General features: G+C 39.8%; 1 protein-coding gene across 2 annotated transcripts in view; it reads right to left on the bottom strand.

Annotated features, from left to right (window-relative positions):
- Nucleotides 1-25,350, bottom strand: part of AKT1 (AKT serine/threonine kinase 1) — a 74,222-nt gene that overhangs the window by 14,605 nt on the left and 34,267 nt on the right. For both annotated transcript variants that reach the window (XM_085310120.1, XM_085310121.1), the window contains 8 exons: nucleotides 19,977-20,105; nucleotides 13,181-13,292; nucleotides 9,965-10,112; nucleotides 8,076-8,207; nucleotides 7,840-7,905; nucleotides 6,031-6,099; nucleotides 5,175-5,300; nucleotides 3,776-3,904 (listed from right to left, as the gene is read on the bottom strand). In XM_085310120.1, the coding sequence (XP_085166246.1) occupies nucleotides 3,776-3,904; nucleotides 5,175-5,300; nucleotides 6,031-6,099; nucleotides 7,840-7,905; nucleotides 8,076-8,207; nucleotides 9,965-10,112; nucleotides 13,181-13,292; nucleotides 19,977-20,105 (911 nt within the window). The remainder of the gene's footprint in view (nucleotides 1-3,775; nucleotides 3,905-5,174; nucleotides 5,301-6,030; nucleotides 6,100-7,839; nucleotides 7,906-8,075; nucleotides 8,208-9,964; nucleotides 10,113-13,180; nucleotides 13,293-19,976; nucleotides 20,106-25,350) is intronic.

Genomic DNA, 25,350 nt, shown 5'->3' with positions numbered 1-25,350 from the left:
TCATTTGGGGGAGAAGGAACTATCAACCTATTACTTCTGAAGTGACAAACCATACAGTCATCTCTGTATTAACCTGTACCCACCCAACAGGTCACACTGCACATCACGAAAGATCACCTGCAAATACCAAAACAAATCACTAATCCAAACTAAAGATCAAGAGCCACAGTGCTGTCCCTAACATTCGACTGAACGCAAAGCTGTAAAATGGCAGCCAAACCGTCTCAGAAAACTTCCCTTCCTCCAGCTCCCTCCCCACAAGTGTTCTGCACTTGTGCACCGTCTCTAAAAACGTCTTCGTTTGCAGCCCTCTAACGAGGCACTGAAATTGCCAGTGGGGCGAATGCCTTTCAGTTCGCACAGTGGGACAAGCACAGCACCCTTCGCTTTTTCCTTCTCCAAGGCATTTCTACCTAACAAACTCCAGTTACTGCAGGGACTCAGGATCCCAGCAGTGCCCGGCTGCAAGCGCTGTAAAGCTGCATTTCTGATCGTCCGAAGGTTGCAGAAGAGTCAGGAGTGTTTTGTGACTTGTGGGCGTCTACGCGGAGCTGATGTTACGAGGACTTCTCTAGACTTAATGTCTCCTCTGCAGTTGTCTAGCTGACACGGTCTCATATTCCAGATTCTGTCCTCAGGTTTTAGTTGTCATCTTTACTCTTTGTACAGGTCTGCAGTCAACTACTTAGCACTGATAGGACTTAAAACCACCACTGTGCTACCATCATTCTTGCTTTTTGTATGGCATCCGTATAAACTCACTTTACATTGATATAGTTCAGAATATTCACGCTTAAAACTAAAAGACCGAAAGAGCCAACTGAAGTCAGTGCAAATTTTCTCCTTAACAGCAGCAATATCTGAACCTCTTTAATTGTTATAAAGGTCTTAGGCACAAAGAAGAAGGATCAAGATACTCTGTGTAACAACTGCTTGCACTCTGCCTCCCTTTATTCTCTAATTATTCTCCTTAATTATCTAAATGAGGGAAAGGGCCTGCAGTAAAAATCAAAAGGCTGCCAGGTATTAGATTACCCCACATAGGTCTATTTACAGCATCCCCTGCCGTATGATTCACACCAAACGACAGCTGGCTCTACAGCTGCCCCATATATGTATAAGACGGACACAGCTGCGGGGCTGCCAGGATTCCCGGAGCCAGCCTCATCCTCTCGGAGGAATCGCGGCCCTGCAGCTCCAGGCGAGATTGTGTGACAACGCGGTTAGCCAGACTTCTGAGTCACCCCCTTTCAGGGAGCACTTCCTGTCCATGCTACCCTGTGCTTGGCTTACCTAAAATAAAATAGACACATAGTCTTCCTTAAAAAAAAAAAAAAACTAATCCTGTTGCAGGAAATACAGGAGGAAAGAACTGGAAGAAAAATGCTGCAGAGGTCGTTTGTATGTACGTAACAAGTGCTACAGGTACCTTCAAAAGGCAGCAAGCAAACTTCAAACACTAATTTAGTCAGGGCAGCAACACTCTATTACAAATCAGGTTACTAACTAGAACAACTCTGCATCCTTCACCTCCACTACACTGCTAAACCAAATGTAAGATGCTTATATCTTTAAAGTGAACACTGCTTTATTCCAAATAGCACATGGGCATATTAGTGATTGCACAAAACAGAACAATGGTGTTAAAGATATACCATTAAAAAGTAAAATTATTGCAACATGCATGATAGCTGGGAATCAGTAAAGTAACAAGGTCATTTCACTCACATTAAAGGATGATCAGTTCATAACAAGCAGCTCTAGACTGCTGTGAGATGGAAGTTGAAAGAGAAGGCACGACAGCTGTAAACATCACAGTCATTGATATATCTGACACATCAAAGTTGACATGGCTCAGTCACTGTCATCCATGCACAAGATGCCAATATGAACCTAAAAACAACTATGCAACAACTGTACAAACATGCTGCTACATTGGATTCAAGTAATAGATACAGACAAGGAGATCTCTACTCTTAAGGATGTATGACCTTAAACATACAGAATACTCACTCACACACAATTTCCAGATTTTTTGCATGCTATCAACCAGATGATAAAAAGCCTTCAGAATTTAACATTCCAACTCGCAGATGAGATTTGCAAGGGAAAGAGCTGGGGTTATTAAAAGGATTTGTCCTTCAAGGTTTTAGATGAGCCACCTCATTATAAATATTAAGAAAAAAACCCAGCAAATAACATGACTGAAAGAACAACCTAATATATCTGCACAGGAAATCCCCACATTCCAACTCAAGAAAAAACAAAACCAAAACAATATTTTTAAGTCTCACAAAACCTTTCATGAGAAACTGAAGTTCAGTTACTATTTTTTTTTCCACATTGCTAATTACTCCCTGCATCAGTGATTCTCAAATTGTGATGCATGGACCCCAATTTAGATTCCCTGAAGACTTCTGGTGATCCAGGGAGAGCAGCTATCACAAGACTGGCTCCACCTCCTTGCTACAAGATGCTTTGACAGGTGCCCACGTTCTTCGTCGTTATGAAGAGACTGGAGGCCCTCGAAAGCAGCTGAGAGTTAAAAACACAAAGCCCCCAAACAAAAAGCAAAGCATACAACTGCCTCCACTGCCACTACTACGCAAGTGAAGAACTCCAAAGCACTGATCAGCAAAGACAGCAGCTCTCAGTAGAAATGTACCTTAACCACTTTGGCTTTCCACACTTTGTACCTCTACATACCGTAACCGAAGACAGGTTTGCGACGCGCAGTTCTCCCACCTTGGGCAAAGGATATGGTCTGGGTGTGCCTATAATGTATATTCTGCTGGCAGTCCAAGACTTGCTCCTGCCTGTGCTCTGAGCTGGATGGAAGCCTCACAGCTATGGGCAGCAAAGCGCCCACTGCAAGGCAACAAGCCCTTCTGCAAGGCATGGCACGTTAGCTCGGCCTCAGTGCCTTGCCAGTACAGCTACTCTGCCTATAGACAGCTCAGAGCGTGGGCTGCGTACACTAACATCTGCCTGCAAAATACCATTTATGCACATCCTCTGTCGCACAATTTCACTTTTGATCTGCCCTCAACTTACTCACTGCCGCAACACCACCTGCGTTGCACAACTTGCAGTAGGAACAGTTCTAGGATGAAAGATACAAACACACTTGCATTTTACGCTTTGCAAAAAAAGCTTCAGCGCAACAAGAAAGCTGCAGTTTGGAGATTGAAGTCCCATGCTTGGAAATATTTGTGTTGAAACAGAGAAGTTCAACATTAACAGTGAGGAGTATCTCAGACTTTTAAAGTCATGAAGCGATCAGCACTTTTAATGCACACGGTGCTAACTAACGGAGGGCGGAGGGGGAAGCAGCTTGCTTCTGACCTCCTGAAATGCATGCCACTTCATACTGTCTTCAAAGCAATTCACTCTTTGACCAAGTCCTGTCAATAGCTTTCAACTAGGCCAATACATTGCAAACATAAATTGCAAACTACATATTAATCAAGTAGCATTTTAAGTGATTTGAAAGATTTTTAAATTAATTTCTGACACAAGAAGCAAGTGGCATTCCAGTAAAGTGTACATATTCCTTAATGTGGAAGGTAAGTGCTACCCTGTCTGAAAATTATCATACTTCTCTGTACTTAAGTGCCCCAGAATATGATATATAAAATATTTTAAACTATGTGTTGTTATATAATATTAGTTACTATATGAACAGATTACAGTATAGGAATTACTCTGTACCAATACTGCTATTGTAGACAGCATTTAAGAGTATAATTTAGTACAATAGCCAGCATAAGCATACCTCTGGTGCAAGATATTCTGGAGTGCCACAGAAAGTCTTCATTGTTGCTCCATCCTTTATGCCCTCTTTACATAGTCCAAAGTCTGTTATTTTTATGTGTCCATCTTTATCCAGCATAAGATTTTCCAGCTGAAATGAAAATCCAGATGAAAGATACTATTAAAGATAACATAGTGTTGCTGAGCAAGTCAATAGAAGACTTGAATTTCTGCAGTTTACAACCTTGTTTTTACTGGGTTCAGTAGCAGCTACCAAAGAATAGTGTGAATATATATTTATTCAAACAAACACACGCGCACACACACACATATATATGTATGTATTATATATACAATCACTTTCCTTAGCTCTTAATCGTTCCTTGAAGTTTGTAGCCTGCCATCTTTGTGAAACTACCACATATACAAGCAAGAATACAAAAATTAAATATTGCATTTATGCTTTTAAAATATTAACAACAGAGCACCAGATTATTTTAAAAATTAAGCATTTCCTCCCAGAATTTCGTCTTTGCTCTTTACTCTAAATGATTTTAGAGAATATTCTGTACTAGAACAAGACATCGAGACATTTGCCAAAAAAACCTTGTACAAGAGGATCACTTTATATTGAGTACTCAATACTTATCCTAGTCTGCACCCCTAATTTCTGACAAAGCAATTCAGATTTTAGTACTGACTTTCAACTATTTCCAAACTAAAGCGCACTTTCAAGGTCATGTGGGAGACAAAACACCATCAGGAATCTCCCAAGGCACTTTGAAATAGCCTGAAAATATTATTTACCACCCTCCATTTCAGATTACTCCTAAATGAACTACTAGTATCACCTCCTCCTCTCCTTAACAGAAAAGGAATTCTGTAGTTGCATTTTCCCAAAGAATTTCCATTTGTTAGATAGAGTTTTCCTGTTTGTTTGGGCTTTTTTCCTCTTTGCTTACCAAATCAGCAACTTCAAGCTTATCCAACTTTCTAACTGCAGGCAACTACTATGAGGATGGTGCTGCACAGGACATTGCAGGGAAGCACAACATCCACACAGCACAAATTCGCATTTATCTGACATGACACTAGATGAAGAGACCACAATTATACTCCACCATCACTCAGAAACCCCACCAAGGTTTCCCTTGGAACATAAGCAGCCAAGTTTAAAAGCAACCCACATACCTCTTCATAGCCTCTGAAACCCTGCCAGTGTTCTGAGAAATGCATTATACATAGAAGTTTGATTATAAAAGCATTTAAACTTCCTGTAAAGTCAAATCCAACAGCTGCAATAACTGTTGTGTAAAAATTCAGTCACAAGGTTTTCTTACAGTTAAGGATCATTTGCTTTTGTGACCAAGAAACAAAAAGCCCAGGCCCCCAAATCCTATGAAATTAAGTTTTCTGTGTACCTTCAAATCTCTATAAACCACATTCTTCTCTGAATGCAGGTAATCCAGTGCTGAAACAATTTCAGCTCCATAAAACCGAGCCCGGTCTTCAGAAAAGACACGCTCTCTTGACAGATGGAAAAACAACTACAAGAACAATAATTTGGTACATTCATGTTATACATGGTTCTGAGTTCAGTACAACGTTTTGCTGGCCATCCTGCTATGAATCTGATATACCTAAGAGAAAACCTCCTTCCTACCCTAACCCAGCTGTGTTCCCAAATGCTTTAAAAAGCACTATAACACTATAAAAGACTAAACAATTATATTCCATATTCACAACTGCACAGTAATAATCTGATTGTACTGCACATTCTTTTATGTATACAAAGTGATAAAAATCCATTTTAATTGAACTACAATTATATATTAGAACTACAGTTAATGCACAACTTGAGACATACTAATATTCAATTTCTCCTTCTTAAATGTGTAACAGTACTTTCTTATGTTTTTAGTTCTCTCTCCAAAGTAACATGTGCTCACAATATTAATTAAAAAGTTCTTAAGATGCCTGAAGAACAGCTAGAAAGCAACTTTGTTTTTTGAACTACTAAATGTCAGATTACAGTATGTCACTGTCTTATGCAAGATATGAACTTATGCCCAAAAACTATATTCTCTAAAAATGGAGTTAAGAAAATCTAGAGTCTTAACATTTAATAAGAGTTCACACTGCAAACAGTTTTGTTTAACTGAGACAATTCAGATTAACCAGAAGCACGAACATGGACCCTAGTTAAATTATGCCAAGCAGAATGAGTAGTAGTTCAGGAAAATCTTAAGGCATTAAACATTACTACAGATCCCTTACCTCCCCTCCGTTAGCATACTCCATAACAAAACACAAGCGATCATGTGTCTGAAAAGAGTACTTTAAAGCCTGAAACAGATCAAACGAAAATTTAGAAGAACAAACACAGTTATAGAAGCATTTTGAATAAGTTCTCAGAGAGACAAAAAACCATGAAATTTTGTATTTAAATGGACATTTTGGTCCTTCACTCTTATATAACACTTACCCTTTATTGTTGCAGCTGAGTACTGATGCACTATCAACTTATTTAATATTTTGATATATTTAATAAAAACACCCCCTCATAGAAGCTAGCAGTTCTGCCTACAATGCTGTGGAACAAAATCCTTGCCCGCTAACAATGATGCAAAATCTACTGATAGTAACACAGAAGTATCCTCCTGCCCAGGCCAAGATTCCCACAGCTCCACCGCAGAGACAAGAGGCAACCAAACTCAAGAGCACAGGGTTTACTGCACTGGCTACAAGCCCGGTTATACTAAACCGGTGCACTTCTGCACACCAGTCCCCACTCGCGGCCCAGCCGACTGCACTGCCCTGTGCTGCCAGCCTGCCAGAGGATTGAGCAATGCTGCCAATATCAATTTGCTAGCAATTCACAAAAATGGAGCGGACAGAGGGTGTGATGGAGTGTCCCTAGGTGCCTTTGTACAGTCATGTCATGTGTACTCTTGCAGCAAGGGTAACATCAATTTGTTTGCCATAGACTGAAATTTCTTGGTTGAAGGGTGGCTTCTCAGGACAGCCCTTTTTCAGATATTTGGGTTTATGAAAGTCTTAAAAAGAAAATACCACACACGATGATATCATCATCATCTTCATTACTAGTGGAAGCATTTTTAAACCAGTCATACTTTTGTAGAGAAAAGGAGAATCAAGTTTTAGACATGTCAACAAACATCTACTGATTGTACCCAATATAGCCAATATTTACTTCCACAGGTCATGTTTAAAAGGTCTTAATTCCAGGTAAACCCTTGTGTACCTGAACAAAGGAAGACACTAAGATCCTACACTGGTCTCTGAAGAGCAAGTTAGAGGACTTAAGCAGTTGAAAACAATTTACAGCCAACTTATAATACATACTAGAAAAAAAATGGGGAGTTGAACTTAGGTATCTGCGCCAAATCCAGAGCTTGCTGGTACTGGAGACCCAAACTGAGGGTACGATTTGATTTTACAGCTAAGCCAAGCTAATAGGAAAGCAGCAGGCAAAGCATGCTCCTACTCTCCCTTATTCTATCACGTACACTCTCACCACTATCTTTATCCTTGGGCTGGCAGTACCAGCACTGTGACTCCACTGAGGACAGCTTCTGAGAGTTTTAAAACAAAAACAAAACAACAACAACAACAACAAAAAATTGATAAAGAAAAGGTTAAAAGGTTTTTCACATTGTATCTTCCTAAACTGGTTTGCCAGTTTACCATAAGGTCAGGGTCACCTTTGCTTCTGCCACAGAGAGGACACCAAGCATTTGGAGGTCATGGAAAGCAGACACTTCTCTCACAGACAGGAAGCTGTTAAATGAGCGAGCTGTAAAGTCAAACTACACGCCAAGATGCTATGGAAAAATCTCTGATTTCAAGAGGTATTGAGGACCCACTCTGCAAATATCTGGAGACTCAAAAAACATTTTGATTTGTGCTTCCCAAAAATGGAGGGATACAAAAATAAACAGCCACTCTGAAAACACCGATCTGAGATGTATTATATAAATAACACAACAAGGAAAGTCTAAGTTGTCATGATGTCAAGTTATACTTAGAAGCATCATAAAAAGGGCAGGGGGAAGAAATACTTACTGTTAAGAACGGGTGTCGCGAGTTCTGTAAAACACGGTTTTCTGTCAGCGTGTGAGCTACTTCATCCTGCAACACGAGCAGCAGGAAATCAGCAGTGTGATTCCCCAGATTAGGGTCCCATTTCAAACAGTGAAAAGTGTATTTTCAAGTGTTCAGGGTGTTCTTGACACGACTTCCCATAAGGCAGAAGGCAGTATCAAGGGTTAACCACATTCCCAACTTTCCCATCTACTCACCTTTGCTACAATAACTTCTTTCTTCAAAATTTTCATAGCATAATACCGTCCAGTTGCTTTTTCTTTAACTAAAATGACCTTTCCAAAAGTGCCTTTTCCCAGTAGCTTCAGGTATTCAAACTCATTCATAGTCTGTTAATGATACAGATAAACAAGGACTAAATCAGATGAACTAACAATAAATATATTATCAGACTAGAATTTCTCATTCATGTGAGAGTATAATGCATGTTTTCTAATGCTTTTGCTTTGTGCTATTCAGAAACAGAAGTGATTCTTCCATAAAAATGAATACTAGTATGCTTTCCAAAGATAACCTATCAAACCTATTAGAGAAAACCATAAACCGTTCATTAACAGTAAACTCCTTCACGTGACTCACTGTGTACAAACACCACTCAACAAACTATTATTAGTCTGTAGACATTTAGACTGCTTTCTCAGTGCACAGGCTCGCTAAAAGGCACATGTTGCTCTGATTCTATGGAATTAAACACATCTTTTTTTCTGATGTTCCCCGTCTCTGTAGAGGTCAGCTTTATTGTCTTCATTGAATAGCATGGAAAACCATAGACAAACTAAACTGCCTCACAGATGAGCCATCTCATTCTTGTTTGTTTCTCCATTAGTAAAAATAATGGAGAATAATCAGAATGTACTGCAGCTTGAGGAAAGTCTCTGTTACTAATGACCACTGTCAGCTCGGTAATAGTAAGTCTGATGCAGTCAAATGCCACTCTAGCCTCTGTTTGGGAGGAATTAAAAGATGCTTCCAATAGCAAACTTCTTCCATATTTTTCCCTAGAGCTGGCTGAGGACATTTCTGTTCAATATAGTTGATTTTAAGACCACAACAATCATTTCTGTTATCCTCACTCATGTCCAGAGTGAGACACTCACTGTCTCAGAGGAATATCCATATCTGACCAACCTGAAGAGGCTATTCTTGCATTTCTACCGAGCCACTCAGTGAGATTACAGGTATCTGTTCGGCCAAAGATACAAATGGCTAATGGCAGCTACAATTCAAATGACAGGTAAGTGGGCTGGCACACATTCTTAGTAATGACGCTGGTGGATTTTTTTTTTTCCTCTTTAAAAATTTATTGATTTTCCCAAAACTGAAACAAACCTGGGGAAGCAAACGGGGTCAACAATGCCGAAATAAGGATGAAGAATTGCCTTGGTATAATCTGCAGACACAGAAACTTCTGCCAGGCAAATACGATCAATTCTTTATCAGAAAAGCAAACAGGAATGCTTTGAAAAAATTGAAACTTGATACTGACAGAAGGGAGAGAAGGGAAGGGAGGTTGAAGAGAGATACCTAAACGGGCTCCATGGAGCAAAGATCAGCTCTGGCACATACTCCTTGCACACAAGGCCATTTCTGAGCTGGCTCTGTGCATTCAGTCAGTGCTGTGCCTGATGCAATAACCTAAGCTGTAGGGACATGGTTGATAGGCACCCCACAGGCTGTCTGGGAGCCCGTCCAGGCCTTTAATCCAGAGTGGTTGAAACTACTGGACCCACCCCAAGTCCTGCAAATTCACTGGAAAGTCTTTGTACCAGCCTGTGAGAGTACAGCACACAGAACAAGAGCTTACACAGTCACACAGTCCAGCAGGAGCTACGATTTCAGGCACCATACCACAGAAAAATCACTTCCAGACACGAGGTCTTGAAACCTATGGAGTACATCCGAGCTCAAACTCTGGTGGACCCAGTCAGGCTTTGCATGCTCCCTGCTTGGCCAATTGCTACATCCACAACTTCCAACTACAGCCAACTGTATCACTGTTATGGGAACAGATGTGCCTTGATAGCTCATCTTGTCTGCGTTCAAGAAGAGCTAAAAAAATATTGTTATTTCTGCTATGCTCACTTACCACTTTGTGTTTTGGCTTTGTCATAGAAACTTCCATTTCTTCAGCACCTGAATTATCACTAGGAGAGCCAGATCTAAAATCCATCATCTCTTCCTCCTGTTTCTTGAGGTTGTCTGCTACAGTTTGGATGGCTTTTGTCCATTCTTCCCTGGTAAAATACAAGCAATGACATGTTACTTGTGACTTCAGATTACCATCTGCCATGGCAAGAGTCACCAAGGAATACAGAGCAACCAGTGTTCTCAGATACACCAATCCAACATATGCTGAATTCCATGCATTTTCAAGCATTGTAAAAATGCACATTTGAGAGTACTTTTAACATATATCCTTATTAATCATACCAGAAACAACACAGTCCCCACAACCCAAATACAATATAAGGCTCTTCAGCACATGGGATTTCTAATATGCCATCAGTCTTTAAGTCAAGATATGATTTGGTGATAAGGAGACTTAGAAAACAAAAGTAGACTTGCCAAAACCAAAAAGCAAATGGACATCCCATGCAGCACAAAGTACACAATTTCTCCCATTCTATATGGGATGAAACAAATATGCAATTGCTGGGGGCCCTATGCCACCTCACCCCCCACACCCCAAATCAATGGTAAAAGGTGTTCTAGGATACAGTATTAATGTCCAGGATTCTTAGGCTACTCCTCTGCTGTAGAGAGGATAACAGAAGTACAGTAATTCTTGTATACAGTTTAGCAAGATGTTAGCAAAAATAGAGCCAATTTCTTCATTACTCTCACTTACTTCTCAGAGACTATTTTTAAGCGCAGGTCTTGGTCACAAGAAAGTTTCTACAGCTGTTTCAGCAACAAGTGTTTTAATATAAGCCCCCTTCCTCCCTCTACTTCTATGGAAACTACTTCTACTCGAGAGGAAGTGTGCTTTGGGGAATTTCACACCTTCGGAAACTACTCACTTCATTTCACTGCAAACCTATCAAACAAAACTATCATCCAATTCACAAGGGCTTACAGAGTCTGGGAAATAGTTTTAAAGTCTACAGAGGCTGAATGGATGTTCTATGGACAATGTCAATTTAACATGTTCTGCTGTCTTTGGTATCTGTAGGGAACAGGATACGATTTCAGTAATAGATTTGGACACTGGTTAAACTCTGCTCCCAACAACATCCCAGGTAAATTTGTGACTACATCAGAAAAAGAAGTAGTCAATGCTGAATAAGTCCAAGCACAATCTGCAAAGTACTGCGGAAGCCAAGCCATCATAATCAATGTCAAATTTTTCAATGGTTCTGCGAAAGTAGAACTATGTAGCAAACAGCTGTGAGAGAGGTGTACATTTGAGGATATATCCCACTGATTCATTAGCTTTAAAAAACAAAACGAAAACTGACTACTTGAATTTCAATTTCAGATGGGTGGAAGAAGTGAAGCATTCCACAGAGGAAGCAAAGTCCAGGGGAAAAAGTACCTGACAACATCCTAATAAGAACTACAACAATTACACGGAGGGCCTTTCACGGTCTATGCATTTTTTATTTTGAATATTTTCTGAATAATGCACTATTTACTTCTGTACTAAGGACACAAAAGATATCTAGGGAAAATTCCCTCAAGCTTATCTCCAAGGTGGGAGAAAGTCAGCAACGTAGAATTACTGGTCTTGGGTTAGAAGAATCCATTCACTCTATTCATTTTCTTTAGCTAAGGTTCACTGCTTGGGGAAGGCTAGTCAACATACACTATGCAGCCCTGTCTGCTGCAGCAAGGGGATGCAGATCATGTTTATAAACCTAATAACAGTTTTGAACATCCTCCTCAAGTTCCCCAGAGACCTTTTGCTCAACACTATGAACACATTCTTTTGTGTTCTGGTCATTTTTAGTATTCAGAATTTGTATTTCTCTATTTCTCTCAGAGAACAAGTTTAGTTTTCTCTGTTCTTTAAAACCAAAAGCATGCATCTACCTTCTTATCTCTTTTTAGATTTGTTACTGACTTGGTTGAGACCTTGGTTCCCTGGAAGTCAATATGTTTGATCTCTGAGGGACCAGTATTTCACCCTCAGAGTTTGTGTCCCAAGTGCACACAACAGAGGTGACTAACACTCCAAGCCCTGAAGTGTCATGGAGCTGACTTAATTTGCTAGAAGAGAGAGAAGGAAAAAAAAAAAAAAGAAAAAGAAAAAAAAAAGAAATACAATCTTCCCCCAAGTAGAAATTGTTATTCACTCCCTTTAGGGTCACTGACCACAAAGCTACTACATGAAACAAGAATCAAGTTTTTTTTTTCTTTCCTTTTAACTTGATTTCATCTTCTTCTGAACACTGTAACAGAATCAAAAGCAATAAACAGGAATCTTCTTTAAATCAGTGCATGAAAAGGCTAAGTAAGAAACCCATAAAGAACACTAGTTAGAATTTGCTGATCTTAAAAGTATGTGCCAATATCATATGCATGGAGGACAAGGGTTTTAAATACCCCTTCCCCGAGGGCAATGATACTGGAATAATTTAAGTGCAGTTCCTGAAGAGCAAGTAAATATTTAAATAGGCTATAGTTGTAGAATAGCTGTGCTAGAAAACTCTTCTCTCAGGAGGAAAGAGATCAATTCTCCAATGACAAGAGCACAGGATGCATGCTCTTAGCTTTGTTTCCTAACAGCTGAAATAGAAATCTGCACCTGCAGCAGATAAGTATCACCTATATTATCTAATTTGCATAAAACATTAGCAATCAGCAATGAAACAACTAACATTTTCCTTAGAAAAAAAAGGAAGTATCTAAAAAGACTTTAAAAGGTCAGTATTTTGATATAACTCAACTTTGCCTAAATGTTTCTTTCACTTTAAATCACCCTTCCAGGAATTCTCAGGTCAGAAACCCTCCATTTCATACACTGCAATATTTCCAATGGGAAACAAACCCTAGGTTTCCAGAAATAACTACCTGTTTGCTGGCACACAGATGCACCTGCCTTTTTGGATACCCAACCTAACAGCATTTCATTTCCAAATACCATTCCAACCTCACCCTCTGAAAAGCCAGCCCCCTTTATAAGGTGTCTTTTATACTAGAACATGCACTAAAACTAAGATGCTCAAATTATTTGTCATTTTTCAGTCTAGACCTCCATCACCCGATAAATAAGAGCTTCAGGAAAGGACTTGCTATTAATGCTGAACACTTGCAGCTGCTTTCTCAACTAGTTTATATATTAAATATGAATGAAACATACCGCTCTTCTGGAGTCTCCACATGAAACGTTCTTTCAATTACTGTGGTCCACTGGAGGCATCTAATGATAAATGTGTTTGGTTTAGGTCGTTCTGTCTTCATCAGCTGGCACTCTACCACAATCGAGGAAGAAAGAGTCATGGTACATAAGCAGGTTTAAATAATCATTTGTCTTTATTCTTATCTAACAAACTGTTGTGATTAATCAGCCATAGAAATCTCCGTAAGTACTTCTTTAGGACACTTGAGACAATTTAGTATGTTGATGAAACCAATAAATAGCTCGGTAAATAGTCATCTAAGCAGCAGCAGCACTCAAATCAAATTCTGCTTAGGAAGGCTCCCCAGCTGATCGGCCTGGAAAGGTAAGTAGTAACGCGAGGTGATACAGAAGCCATTCCGACACAGGTCCCCCACTCCAAAGGTCATCCCAAGCCAAGCACATGGACAAAGTCAGCTGATAATGAGGCAATAACATCCACTGAAATTAAAGCCAACCCTCCGCCTTTCCTCCTTTGGATTTTTACTGACATAAAACCCTGTCCTTGGCTCTGAAGGAGTCGATAGAGAGGATATGTCAGGGCACTGCAAAATGACCAAAAAGATCAGCCTCTGGAGGAGAGCATTTCCAGTGCTCAAACACTAGAGGGAACATCAAACTGCAGAGGCACACCCCCAGAAAAGACCCCGTTCACAAAGCGTCCTGGATAGCTGCCATCGAGCAGTTGGACGCTGGATAGACACGCAGCCAACGCTTTACATCACTGCCAGGATTTAAACACAACCAACAAATTTTACGGAAATATGGATCACTTCATCTGAGAAATCACAGCCTGAACGTCTCTCGGCTACATTCAAAAATACAAGTTTCTTCATAAAAATTCTGTCTCATGAATAGAGAATTAGTTTTATTTTTAAGGCCACATCTACTAGTTTGAGCTTCACAGGATATTACGAGCATTTGCCCTTTAAATCTGGCCCTGAGACAGGCACCTGATTAAGGGTCCACTAGTCATACTAAAGCAGAACAACTGAAAAACAAAAGAAAGTCAGTGGAATCATAACTGAAAGGCCAAAACACCATGTTTTTCAGAATTACATGAATAGAAACTCTTAATACCAATTAGATAGCTCCTATTAAAGGAAAATCAAAATCAGAAACAAAGCAGCTGGGGAGGAAAAAAAAAAGATAAGTAGATGTTCTTTTTATTACATTAAAATGTTTTCCTTACAGTTAATGAAACCACAAGCTTGCTATTAGTCTTCAAGTTCTAAATCACCTTCCAAGTAAACAGATACAAGTAAATGCCAAATAAATAGGCACTATAAAGGCAAGGAGAAATTTCTGCTTACTGCTAGAGCTACAAACATGCTCTACTTTCCGTATCGTGTAAGTTGAAAAATGGAATGCAGCCAGAATAACAGCACACATCACTAAGGCTACGCTAGTATTGTTAGGTTAATTTTATTATTGTGGAAATTCAGAGTGCTCAGTTTTAAATTCAGACTCTTAATTAGCAGCAAGATAAAATATTTACCGCCAGTGTTTTGGGGTGCTGTACTTTTGGCAATATATTTCATGCCTCATTTGCTACTCGAATTATAAGCTTTTCAATAACTAACTTTGCATTTTCCATGAGAAGAAAATCTAATTTTTCTTTAATAGTGCACTGAGGTTATATTGCATCCTCCAAAAGCACTGCAATTAGATAAGAGAAAGTTTACTAATGAGTCATGAAAAGGCTTTAGTGTGATAAACAGCACTCTTATTCACCAAAGTTAAAGAACTTTGGCAAAAAGATGCAGCCATGTTTTCAGCATACCATAGTCAGTGCTCCAGGAACCTCCATCATCTTTTGCAGAATGGCAATTAATGCTGAACACAGTGGCGTGAGCTGGCACAGCCCAGTAGGCTGGACTCCGAGAAACTTAACTCAAGAGGTCCAAGCCGTGCTCCGAGATCAACCACCTTAGCTTTGCTGCTGTTCTTCTAGACTGATATATATAAAATTATTATTATTATTTTTGTCTGCCTAACATGCTAGGTTAAGGCTGGGACTGTCCTCCGAATCTGTCCAATGCAGCCATAAGCGATCCTGATTCCGTCTGAGGCCTCAGAGAAGAAAAATCAGACTATTTCTAACCTCATGCAGATCCAGAGCTGTTTTCTTATACTTATCAAAAAGCACAACATTACGAAAAAACAAATTGAGAGGGATTTGCTTTCTTAAAACAACCTTCAGATTCACATTCAGTCTCTCAGAATTAGTATTTTGAAGTAGCAGTACAGGTATTTAGCTAATCTTGAACTGTAGCTATTGGATTTCAGCATAATAAACCACACTAGGTGTTTCCAGTCATAGAAGGGGACCAATTAAACATCACCACTTTTCCCCTAAATCAGGGCTGTCCATTGATATTTGCTAAGCTTGCTGATCCAGCAATCTTTAAGGCATACAGCAAGATGAATAATAGAGATTTGGCAGTTAATAACCACTATAATTCAAGTATGTCACATAGAAGTGTTTTGTTTAGTGAACAATATGCTGTCTAATTACCCTGCTCAATCATAACAGCACATATCAAGAAATACAGACAGCTTGCTTAGTAACTTGCATTACCAAAGCGTTGTGCCACACCAGTTTCAAAGTCTGAGGCTATCACAAAGTTCTCCTTATATATAATTTAATTTCATGGATTTTTAACCAAAGAAACTATGAAGTATTAGGGTTTTTTTCTTACTTTTAAGCTTAATTCTGTTATTTGCTCTTTCAGCTGGCAAGCTAGAGAAGGCACCAAACTCAGCTTTTATAATGATGTACGGCAACATGCACCACTAAAGCAAAGCACAAATCCAGACTCTGAATAATATTTGGTCTGATTCGTGGCAAGTGTGGGGGTTCTGCTATAAAAACACTCACATTTCACATAAGGGCTGAGGGTCGCTTACTCACTTTGAAGACAATCTTTCCTGTCAAAATGCCAACGTAAGTATTCCCCACTTGCCACAAAGTAAGCACTATAAACAGCAGCCTGTTAAAAATGATTTAAATTGCTCTAAAGAACCTCTTGATTCTTTCCTGGCGTTTGGTCTTTTAAAGTAAGTAGGACAGAGAAATTGTTCCTAACAGGAATAGACACCAAGGCATTCAAATGTAAATTACCATTTTGTATTTGAGAGACACTCAGTATTATCCCAGTGACTTTCTAAAATGTCACAATATTTGCTTCCCCAGCACTTAAGCTAAAAGGCAGATTACTCGCGATGAAAGTGTCAAACTCTGCTCCCTTTATAACGACATCACGCTTTAAACCAATGATGTCAAGGAAGAATTTTTCCCATTCCTGCTTTGGTTTCTTTAAGGAAGGAGAAGGGGAAAGGAAAAAAAAAAAAAAAAAAAAAAAAAAAGCAAGTTAGGCCAGAAGAACGTTGAATAAATGAAACTTTGGTATGGCAAACAGGAATATTACATAGAGATGCTGTTTTTCTCCCAGCACCACTGAACAGATTCCCCCCTCCAAACATCTCAGCATGACACATATGAAGACATGGGAGCCTAGACCTGGAGTTTAATGTGGCCCCTGGAGCAGGGGATACAGAAAACGTGCCTACTACAATCTCACCATCCTGTGCCCAGATGAATGCTTGACCACAGATACATGTTCCTGCCCCAAAAGCAGCACTCATGCTGCTGAGCATTTATGTCTTCTGCTGCACAACCAAACCACTACAGTCTACCTTCTTTTTTGACAGTGGGAGAAATAATCCCTTCTTTCTAAGGCGTATGAGCTTTCTTTCCAGGTCATTTTTCCCCGTATACTACCTTTTTCAGCTACATAGTTTTAAGGGCTTATAACCTGGTAGATAGGCACGCATGATACTCTGAGATTACAATCAGTATGAATACTGCTTATCTAACAGATTTACAGCACAAGCTCCATCGGTTATTTATCTGCGGGGGAGGCATAAATAACTGTTTAGGTGCAGACTCTTATTCCTTCTGTCTTAGTGGAGAAGTAAAGAACATGAACAAAAATATGACTCAAAAAAGTCAGATACTCAGTAGTTTAGGCACTGTCTTTTGGAGGTTAAGGAGAAAACACAAAGCAGTAAAAACACCAATAGGTAACTTCTGGGGAAAATAAACTCCTTAAACGTATCGCTGAGCTACAGACAGATGTTTGGCTATTATAAATAGAAAATTAGGTATTAAAAATAAACTGAGTCTCTCTAGCATGGGAGCTCTCTAAGCAAGTTTTCACAGACATATCAAAACCATCACAAATTGAAAGGAGAGGCTGGTTTCAGATAAAGAAGAGACTAAGAGAAAAAGACAAAACATCATTAGCTAATGCCACCTTCTTTCAACGTTTTCTCCTCAAATGAGTATTCCTACCTTTCATCAGTTGGCAAAGACACTTAACATGAATGCAACACTGCAAGCAAAAAAATAGTCGAAAATAGTTCACCAGTCATGGGGAAAAAAAAAATTACACATACAAAACCACACACTTCCACTTGCAATGACAAAAAACTACTTTTAAAAAAAAAAAAAAAACAGCAGAAGAGGGTAAAGATTTTACACAGAAGCATGGGACCACTTCCAAAGCACAGACTGACAGAGACAGCCTGCCATCTCATTAAAAAAATCTAGTTCACTAATTAACAAAAAAGTCAGGGCTTCCATGATCACATGAAAAAAAAAAAGTGATGAATTTTTACAAAGCATTAAAGTAAAATCCACCCCCACTTTTGCTGGCAGCTGCCTTCTGCAGGCTTTGTCTATAGTGTGAAAACTGCATCCTGGCCTGTTCTTCCAGAGATGCTCGAGTTAACTCACGCTAACTCAACAAGTTAACTCAAGAGAAAGTACAAGGCGAGCAAGTTCAAAGGGGAAAGTCGTGGTGCAAAACAAATCCAATGATACACTGGGAAGGGTAACTAGAAGGGAGCCACACTGACACTATCAGCACTGCGTGCCAGTGCCTACATGAAAAATTAAATCCTGGTGAGACAGTAGTTGCTGCAGTGAGACCAAAACCACTATAGCAACTTCCAGCAAGGAGGCCTTCCCCATAATCTTCAAGGTCCTCCAGCCCTGCCACTACAACTGGATTGCCAGGTAAGAATCACTGCTAACTAAGAACATCCTCCCACCTACTGCTTTCCCCACAGTCCCACTTATGGGGGCTACACCTTATTGTAGGGGCACGTGTCTCATCTTTCTTGACGATGCTCTGATACCATGGTAACAACTTGTTTATATATAAATGCCAAGGCTGACAGGCTCAATTTGCCAAAAAAGCAGCATATTCCTGTTGTGAAAAATAAATTTAAGTTAACCCTTTCTGAAAGCAACCTGGACAAAGAGAAGGGAACACACCCTTTTTTATTCCTTAGCACCGAGCTGCAGTAAATAATTACTTTAAGTAATGCATATAGCATCAACAGAATGAAACTGTCCTGCAAAAAGTGCATTTGTTAAAAGCCTCTGGCTACAGACCAAGTGCTTTTAAAGACTGTCAATGAATTAATGCCTTCCTGTTGCTTTTCTTTACTTTCTTGACCTGTAAGGAGATAACAGTCTAAAGAGAAAAGTACCATGTCATTACTGAGGTGCACGTACTACATCAATTTTCTCTCTAAAATAGTTTGAGATAAAAATCTCCAAAGCGTTCTTGGACATACCGTTGCCATCAGTACAGAATGTCATTATTTATTCCTATCATCAGTTAGTATTAAAACTTTATTTAAAAAAATAAGGACATATATTGGGATGCGCAGGTATTGATGCCACCAGGTAAAAATGAAGATCTGCATTTATTCCTCAGGCTACTCTGCCCTTTTCCAGGCACAAAGTGTTCCAAAATATAACTGTTTAAAAGGTCAAATTTGAAGACAAACCCCACATATTACAAACTGCCCTGTCATGAAGAAGGAAAGCCCCCTACACTTCTCACTGCAGAAACTTCCCTTCTACTAGTCATCAGGAACACAGAACAGATCGTTGTTAATAATAGGTGCCACAATGATCTATTTTTAAGTGGTGGGACGAGACACAGGCAGATCATGAGACAGGAAAGATTAAGAACAGGAGAAAATAAAGGCTGGAAGGATACAGGGAAAGGTTAAAAACATGAGCAAGAAAAGGAAATTCTCTTCAAGTTCTTCTATTACATTCTGTGCTGTGGCACCTGAGCAGTCAGAAATGCCTGCATAGGAAAGAGTGCAGAGGTTAGATGATTTTATTACTTCCAAACACTTTGTTGGCTCTGATAGAAGAAAAATAGGTTTGTTTTCAAAATTAAGAAAAACTGAGTGTGTTTTATCCAGTGCTCAATCCACATTCTCTTTAACAGATGACTGATCTATGTTAATGCCACTTGAATCCAGACCTGATGGCAGAACAGAGGCTGAAACATTTAGGCAGTGTCTACCTGCCAAGTACTGAGACATTTATTTGGGTCAATTTTCACTTTAAAGCAACTTGCTGAAAAACAGACATAGAAAATATCAATAAATCCATTTTATTCTATAACCAGAAACAGTAAATCAATAGCAAACTGTAAAGAAACAGACACAGATTGAGTATCCATACATCAAACCTACATTCATTACTGAAACAGGATTTTTTTTTTTTTTTTAATCATCTCAAATTAAGGGAAAAAAAGAAGCATTTAAAATCACTGCCTGTTTTGGGCAGATTTGAATGGTACTGATGCTGCTTACCAGTGCTACATCACAAGACGACATCAACCCCCAAACCGGATGAGGGAGCACATTTAAAAACACTTACGAGCTACTGAGAAGTTATTTAAAGGCGACTCCCGTTGGTCAACATCCTGTGGTCGTTCCTTGTAACCAATGAATGTGCCATCATTCTTTAAAAGAAAATACCGTGGCCTCCACGTCTTTATGTATTCTCCTGGGAAAAAAGAACAGGCAAAGGGGATCATCAGAAAACACCCCAAAACACAGACTTCCCAATAAGGACTCTTAAACATTGAAACTACACATCATCCTGACTTAGCAGCGCTTTTAAGGACTTTCAGTCCATTCTGATACAAACAATAGAAAAATACAGAAACTGAGTTGGATATTGCTAGCGATGTTAACCATAAAAATGGGACTTCATAAAAGGTAAACAGCTATGTTTTGTTTTGCTATCTATTCCTATTTCCATTCCAATTCTGCAACATCTGCCTTAAATGCATTTTAAAATTTAAAAAAAAATCAGAGCAGATGTCCTATGTATTATTTTTGCTATTGTCATTTTTCATACTGACAAGTGGAGAAATTTTTTTCATTTACATTTTGCAGCGCAAGTATTTTAAACAACAATGGGTAATTTACTAATTAGTCAACTGCTTTATCAAACCAACAGTCACTTTTAGAACATAAAAAAGATAATTCTCTGCATAAGTTACATAACATCACTCACTCCTCTCACAACATCTCAAGCATGAAACATGAGATGATATATCACAATACAAAGTGGAAAATATTGGATGATGTAGAGCCACTAGAAAGATTAAATCGATCATCTATTCTGAAAAACACCTTTCTTTTTGAAGAAAGCATCCCTTGATCACACCATGCTACTGCTCATCTGAGTATTTCTGTGTAGGTAACAGTCACATAACAAGATTACAGCCACTTTCAAAGTCTCCAGCAGCAGAATAAAAAGAATAGATCAAAACCTGTTATTTACTGGATTTACTCATCAAGGACAGAAGATATGGGTCCAACCTGGGGCTCTTCCAGGTGACTCTGCACAGGTTGGTGTGCCTCAACCTCCCCCTTGCTCTTCACCCATGTTTTCATCTTTTTAGTCAGTGTCTCTAGACCCTCACACGATATGAAATTGGGCCTCTAGGCCCTACCAAAAACAATTCTGTTGTGCTCCATCATGAAAGCCACAGTCAGGGGCTACTCAAGTCAAGGTATCAACCTCACTCCCCAGAGCTTTGCTCCTATCCACTAGTAACTGATTAAAAAATTATAATAATGAAATAAGATGGTGAAGAGGTCTCTACGAAGTACCCAGAGCTGCGCAGGAGCTACACCCTCCGATAGGGTTTTGTGTTTGCTTTTCTTGTTTAATTGCCATCAGGGAGAGGACAAGGGAGCAGGTGAGAGCCAGCCTAGAAACCACGTTCCCTTCCGCTCTGTACAGAAAGGGCAGGCCCGAGGACTTGCCCGAGAGCACTGATGGGTCTGGCATCCAGCACTCATGGTGGCTCAGGCTGGCAGCAGGCTCTTCCAACAAGAGTGGTGAGGAGACAAGACTCCCATGATTTATGGGCTAAGGCAGCCTTCTGGCATTGCCTCCGTTCTCCAGGGCCCCACACGCACCCCTTCTCCTGCTGCTCCTTTCCTCCGGGGATGCCTTCTCTGCCGGCGAGATGGCTCCTGCCCCAGCAACCCCCCTGCAGCTGCTGCGTCTCTCCCCACAGACCACGTCTCCTGCAGCGCAGCTTCAACCTGCTTCGTGCACCAGCCACGTCACTTCTGCCCTCTGCTCGCGCTCGTCCTTTTTGCTCATGTAAACAGAAGTCCACACAACCCCGACTTCCACTCCACAGGCCCATGTGTGCACACCCCCTTACCTACACCTTCCCCTGTTTAGCCCTTGCTACGCTTTTAACTTTTTATTCTAAAGCAAGAAACTACGGGGAAGGGAGGGGAGATTCACATAAAGGCTGCACTGGTATACTTGAAATAGATGTTTTCTGCATACATGGCTGCTATTTGCACTGGCAGAGCAGCAAAGCATTGCTACACAGAAAAAAGGAAGATGAAAGAAAAGGCATACACACAAATTAGTTTTTGTTTTAAGTCTATTCCAGTGGCAGGTTAGGCGTTGCACCTACCTGCAAGAAGCTTACAGAAATGATAAACGTTTTAGGGATTTCAGAGGAACTCGCATATAGCTGTCACGACTTAACATTCACAAATAAGGCAATAAATCAAGAAGTTTTTTTTTTAAAAAAAAAAAAAAAATCTGACCTTAATTAAAAGCTGATAACTTTCTGGGCTCAGTAACGGATTACGAAGCTTTTCACATTTAAGTTGCCAGACCAGTGAGATTATTCCAATCTCATTACACCACAGCTGTAGCTACAGGGGTAAGAAATTACCTAGCAGACTCTGTCTTGCTCTTGCTGGAGAGGTTTGCCAGGCACACAGACCGAGGCAGGCAGCCGCCGGACTATCGTGATTTTGGAACGTACCCATTACATACCCAGTATGCTGGCGCTTTTCTTCTCTTTCATAAAAGAAACATGGCAACAGCTAATCTATATCAGCATAGCCTGAAAACGCCTTCAGAGGGTGAACAAACTACCTTATCTCACAAACTAAACGTAAAATTAACCCACCCTAGGTCTCAAGTGAGCAGAAACATCTTACGCTCCTTCCTGCACCCATGTTTATGGGTGAAGCCAGATTGATTGGGAAGAGGAGAAAAAAGTTGTGGTTTCGGTTTTCTTTACTCCCTTATCTACAAGTCTTCCCAAATGGTATTTACATAGGAGACATTCACTTTTTTTAAAAAAAAACACAGTCTGCAATTACTATGTGATTATTGTTTTCACTGAAGCATGCATGACTTAACACAAAGTTACACTGAACTGTCACAAGAGACTCATCTCCCTTACCTATTTTATATTTTATTAGATGCTTATGTTTGACTCATTTTCTTACAGCTTTATTCCACTGATCTGTTTCTGTTTGTTACATACACAGCATCTAGTAGGATTAATCACATGGTATTCAAAATTGTGTAATGCATATCTGTGGCACCCTCCTCCATACTTGCCTGCATTCACCATTCACCCTCTCTACATGGGAAAAAAAAAAACAACCCACATACACATACATAATGATTTCATTACTATCGCACCATTTTACATGGACCTTTACCTATTCATCACTATAGCTGGTTCTGATTCCTCATCCACCCTGTTAAATTGAAATTAGTAAAAAAAAGTTTTAAACTTCTTTTTCCACATCTCTGGAGCTTAATGAATCATGAGAACTGATAATCTATCTAATCTAATCTATCGATAATTGCTCTTACAGAGGACACCAGCACCCACGAATCAATGGTCTGCAGCAGTATAAGGCACACTGCAGCATCTATGGCATAAGTATATTATATAACACAGTCTAAGGTTACACTTCTAAATCTTGCAGCAAACTGGCATGACACTGCCTTGCCTGCGACTGCCCAATCAGATAATCGGCAAGTTTATCTTCATAGTCAAGCCTAAGCAAACTATCATTCCTCTTCAGAGATCCTGAAACACAGATTTGCCAATAGTCTCGAGGAAAACGTACAAGGCGCAGAGTCTCATGGCTGGCGCTATCAACTGCTAAAACACCACAAACTTTCTACAACCTGTGAGGAGCAACAAATTGATCATGATAGCAAATCTGAGTATTTTAGGCAGACAACAGATTTGTCAACGCAGACAAAAATGTAAGTGCATGGAACTGCTGGGACAAAGTTGATTGAAAAACGTTAACACCTTTTCCTTCCTCCGTAAGCTGTCAAAGCCTGAAGAGTGAGCTGTTTTGATTTCTGTCCTGGTTTTTGTTCTTGTTGCAGTACTGTTTTTAAGACTCATAAACAAGTTAGCTAGAGTCACTGATAACATTAGTTAGGTAGTCTCACTACAAGAAATTCGTGAAGTACAGTAAGTGCACGCATGTGTGGTGATTCCATTAGACAACAGTAAAAATAATAATATAATGATGATGATGATGCACCACAGAAAACTGAACAATTTACAAAGCAAAACATTTTTTCCTCTGTGATTCATTGCTTGTGTAATGCCCTGGCAGAGCTTTCTTTGTTTTCAGTAACAGAATGCTAACACTGCAGAGACAAAAAAGCAAGAGCATGGGTTATAAATCCTACGTATAAAACTCTAGCATCAAATAGATTCCTCTGAACTTGCTAGCTTTATTATTTAAAATCTTTATGCACCATTCTATTTACTCAAAGCAATTTTCAAATTGCAAAAACTCCCAAACTGTACATATCTGCAAACGGAAGATTGTTACAGACTGATTTCACTTTATTGCCTTGTATCTGCCCCCACACTGCACATTACAATACTTAATATACACTTAAAATGTAAATCCATCTCATGCCAAAAAAGCTTTCCACAACAAGACGTGGTGCAAAGCACGCTTACATCTGAGTATTTCTGAAAGTTAAACATAAAACTCTCTTGGTTCATGAAAAGTTAATTCTGCCGAGGATTTACAATAGTGCAGGGTTAGGTTATTTTCTTCTCTCCACAACAGTGTCTCACCGAATCTGGAGCTGTCTACCACTGATAGAGTGTCTAACATCAGAAACAGCTGCCACTCCCTGGGAAGCTTACGGGATAAGTGGAGAATAATGAGCAGCAAGCACCAGCAGAACAAAAGAAAATCCATCTTTATTTACCAACTGCTGCATGCTTGTTGCTGCATCAAGCTCGTTCGGAGCCAACACCACACCCTTTAATTCAGAACAGACTATATTTAAGAAGCCTTTACTTATTTTTTTTTAAATCAACTCATATATACAAATGGTTTAATAGAAAAAAAAAATTCATTAGGTTAACCAAGCAAGGATCCAGTGATATTCCTGATCGTTTCCAAAAGGTCTAGCCCAGCTATTAACTTTCTCACATCCCAAAGCAACTAGAACAAGCCCAGGAGCACTGGGTGAAAACAAGGTCTCAGTTATATCACAAGTGCTCAAGTAGCTACCTCAATTCTACAGATAAAATAGTATACTTTCAGCATCAAAAGTAGCACCGTTAATTACGACTGAAGTTAACGCTCCAAATATTAGAGCCTTTCAGTTACGCAAGGCTCCGTCGCGTTCCCACGCGCTCGGGAAAGGCGCCGCATTCCTTGACGGTGCGGCACTTTGCCACCCGAGCGAAGCACGAACGTTATGCCGACTGCGGGGTGAGCGCTCCCCTGGCCGAGGGCGGCGTGACTCATTTCGCAAACTTCACTGGCAGCGAGAAGTGGTCTGCATCCTGCCTGCCTAATAAGGTTTCGGCAAAATAGATGCCAGCTTCCTTAAAGACGCGGAGCTTTTGGATGCTCCCATCTCGCACGTGTTGGCCCGCCTGGAGAACGGAACGGGGACTTGCAGTTAG

The sequence above is a fragment of the Rhea americana genome, unplaced genomic scaffold (genome assembly GCF_003343005.1).
Source record: "Rhea americana isolate MKP2758 unplaced genomic scaffold, rheAme1 scaffold_310, whole genome shotgun sequence".
Classification (NCBI taxonomy): domain Eukaryota; kingdom Metazoa; phylum Chordata; class Aves; order Rheiformes; family Rheidae; genus Rhea; species Rhea americana.
This window is presented reverse-complemented; position numbering and strand designations above follow the sequence as displayed.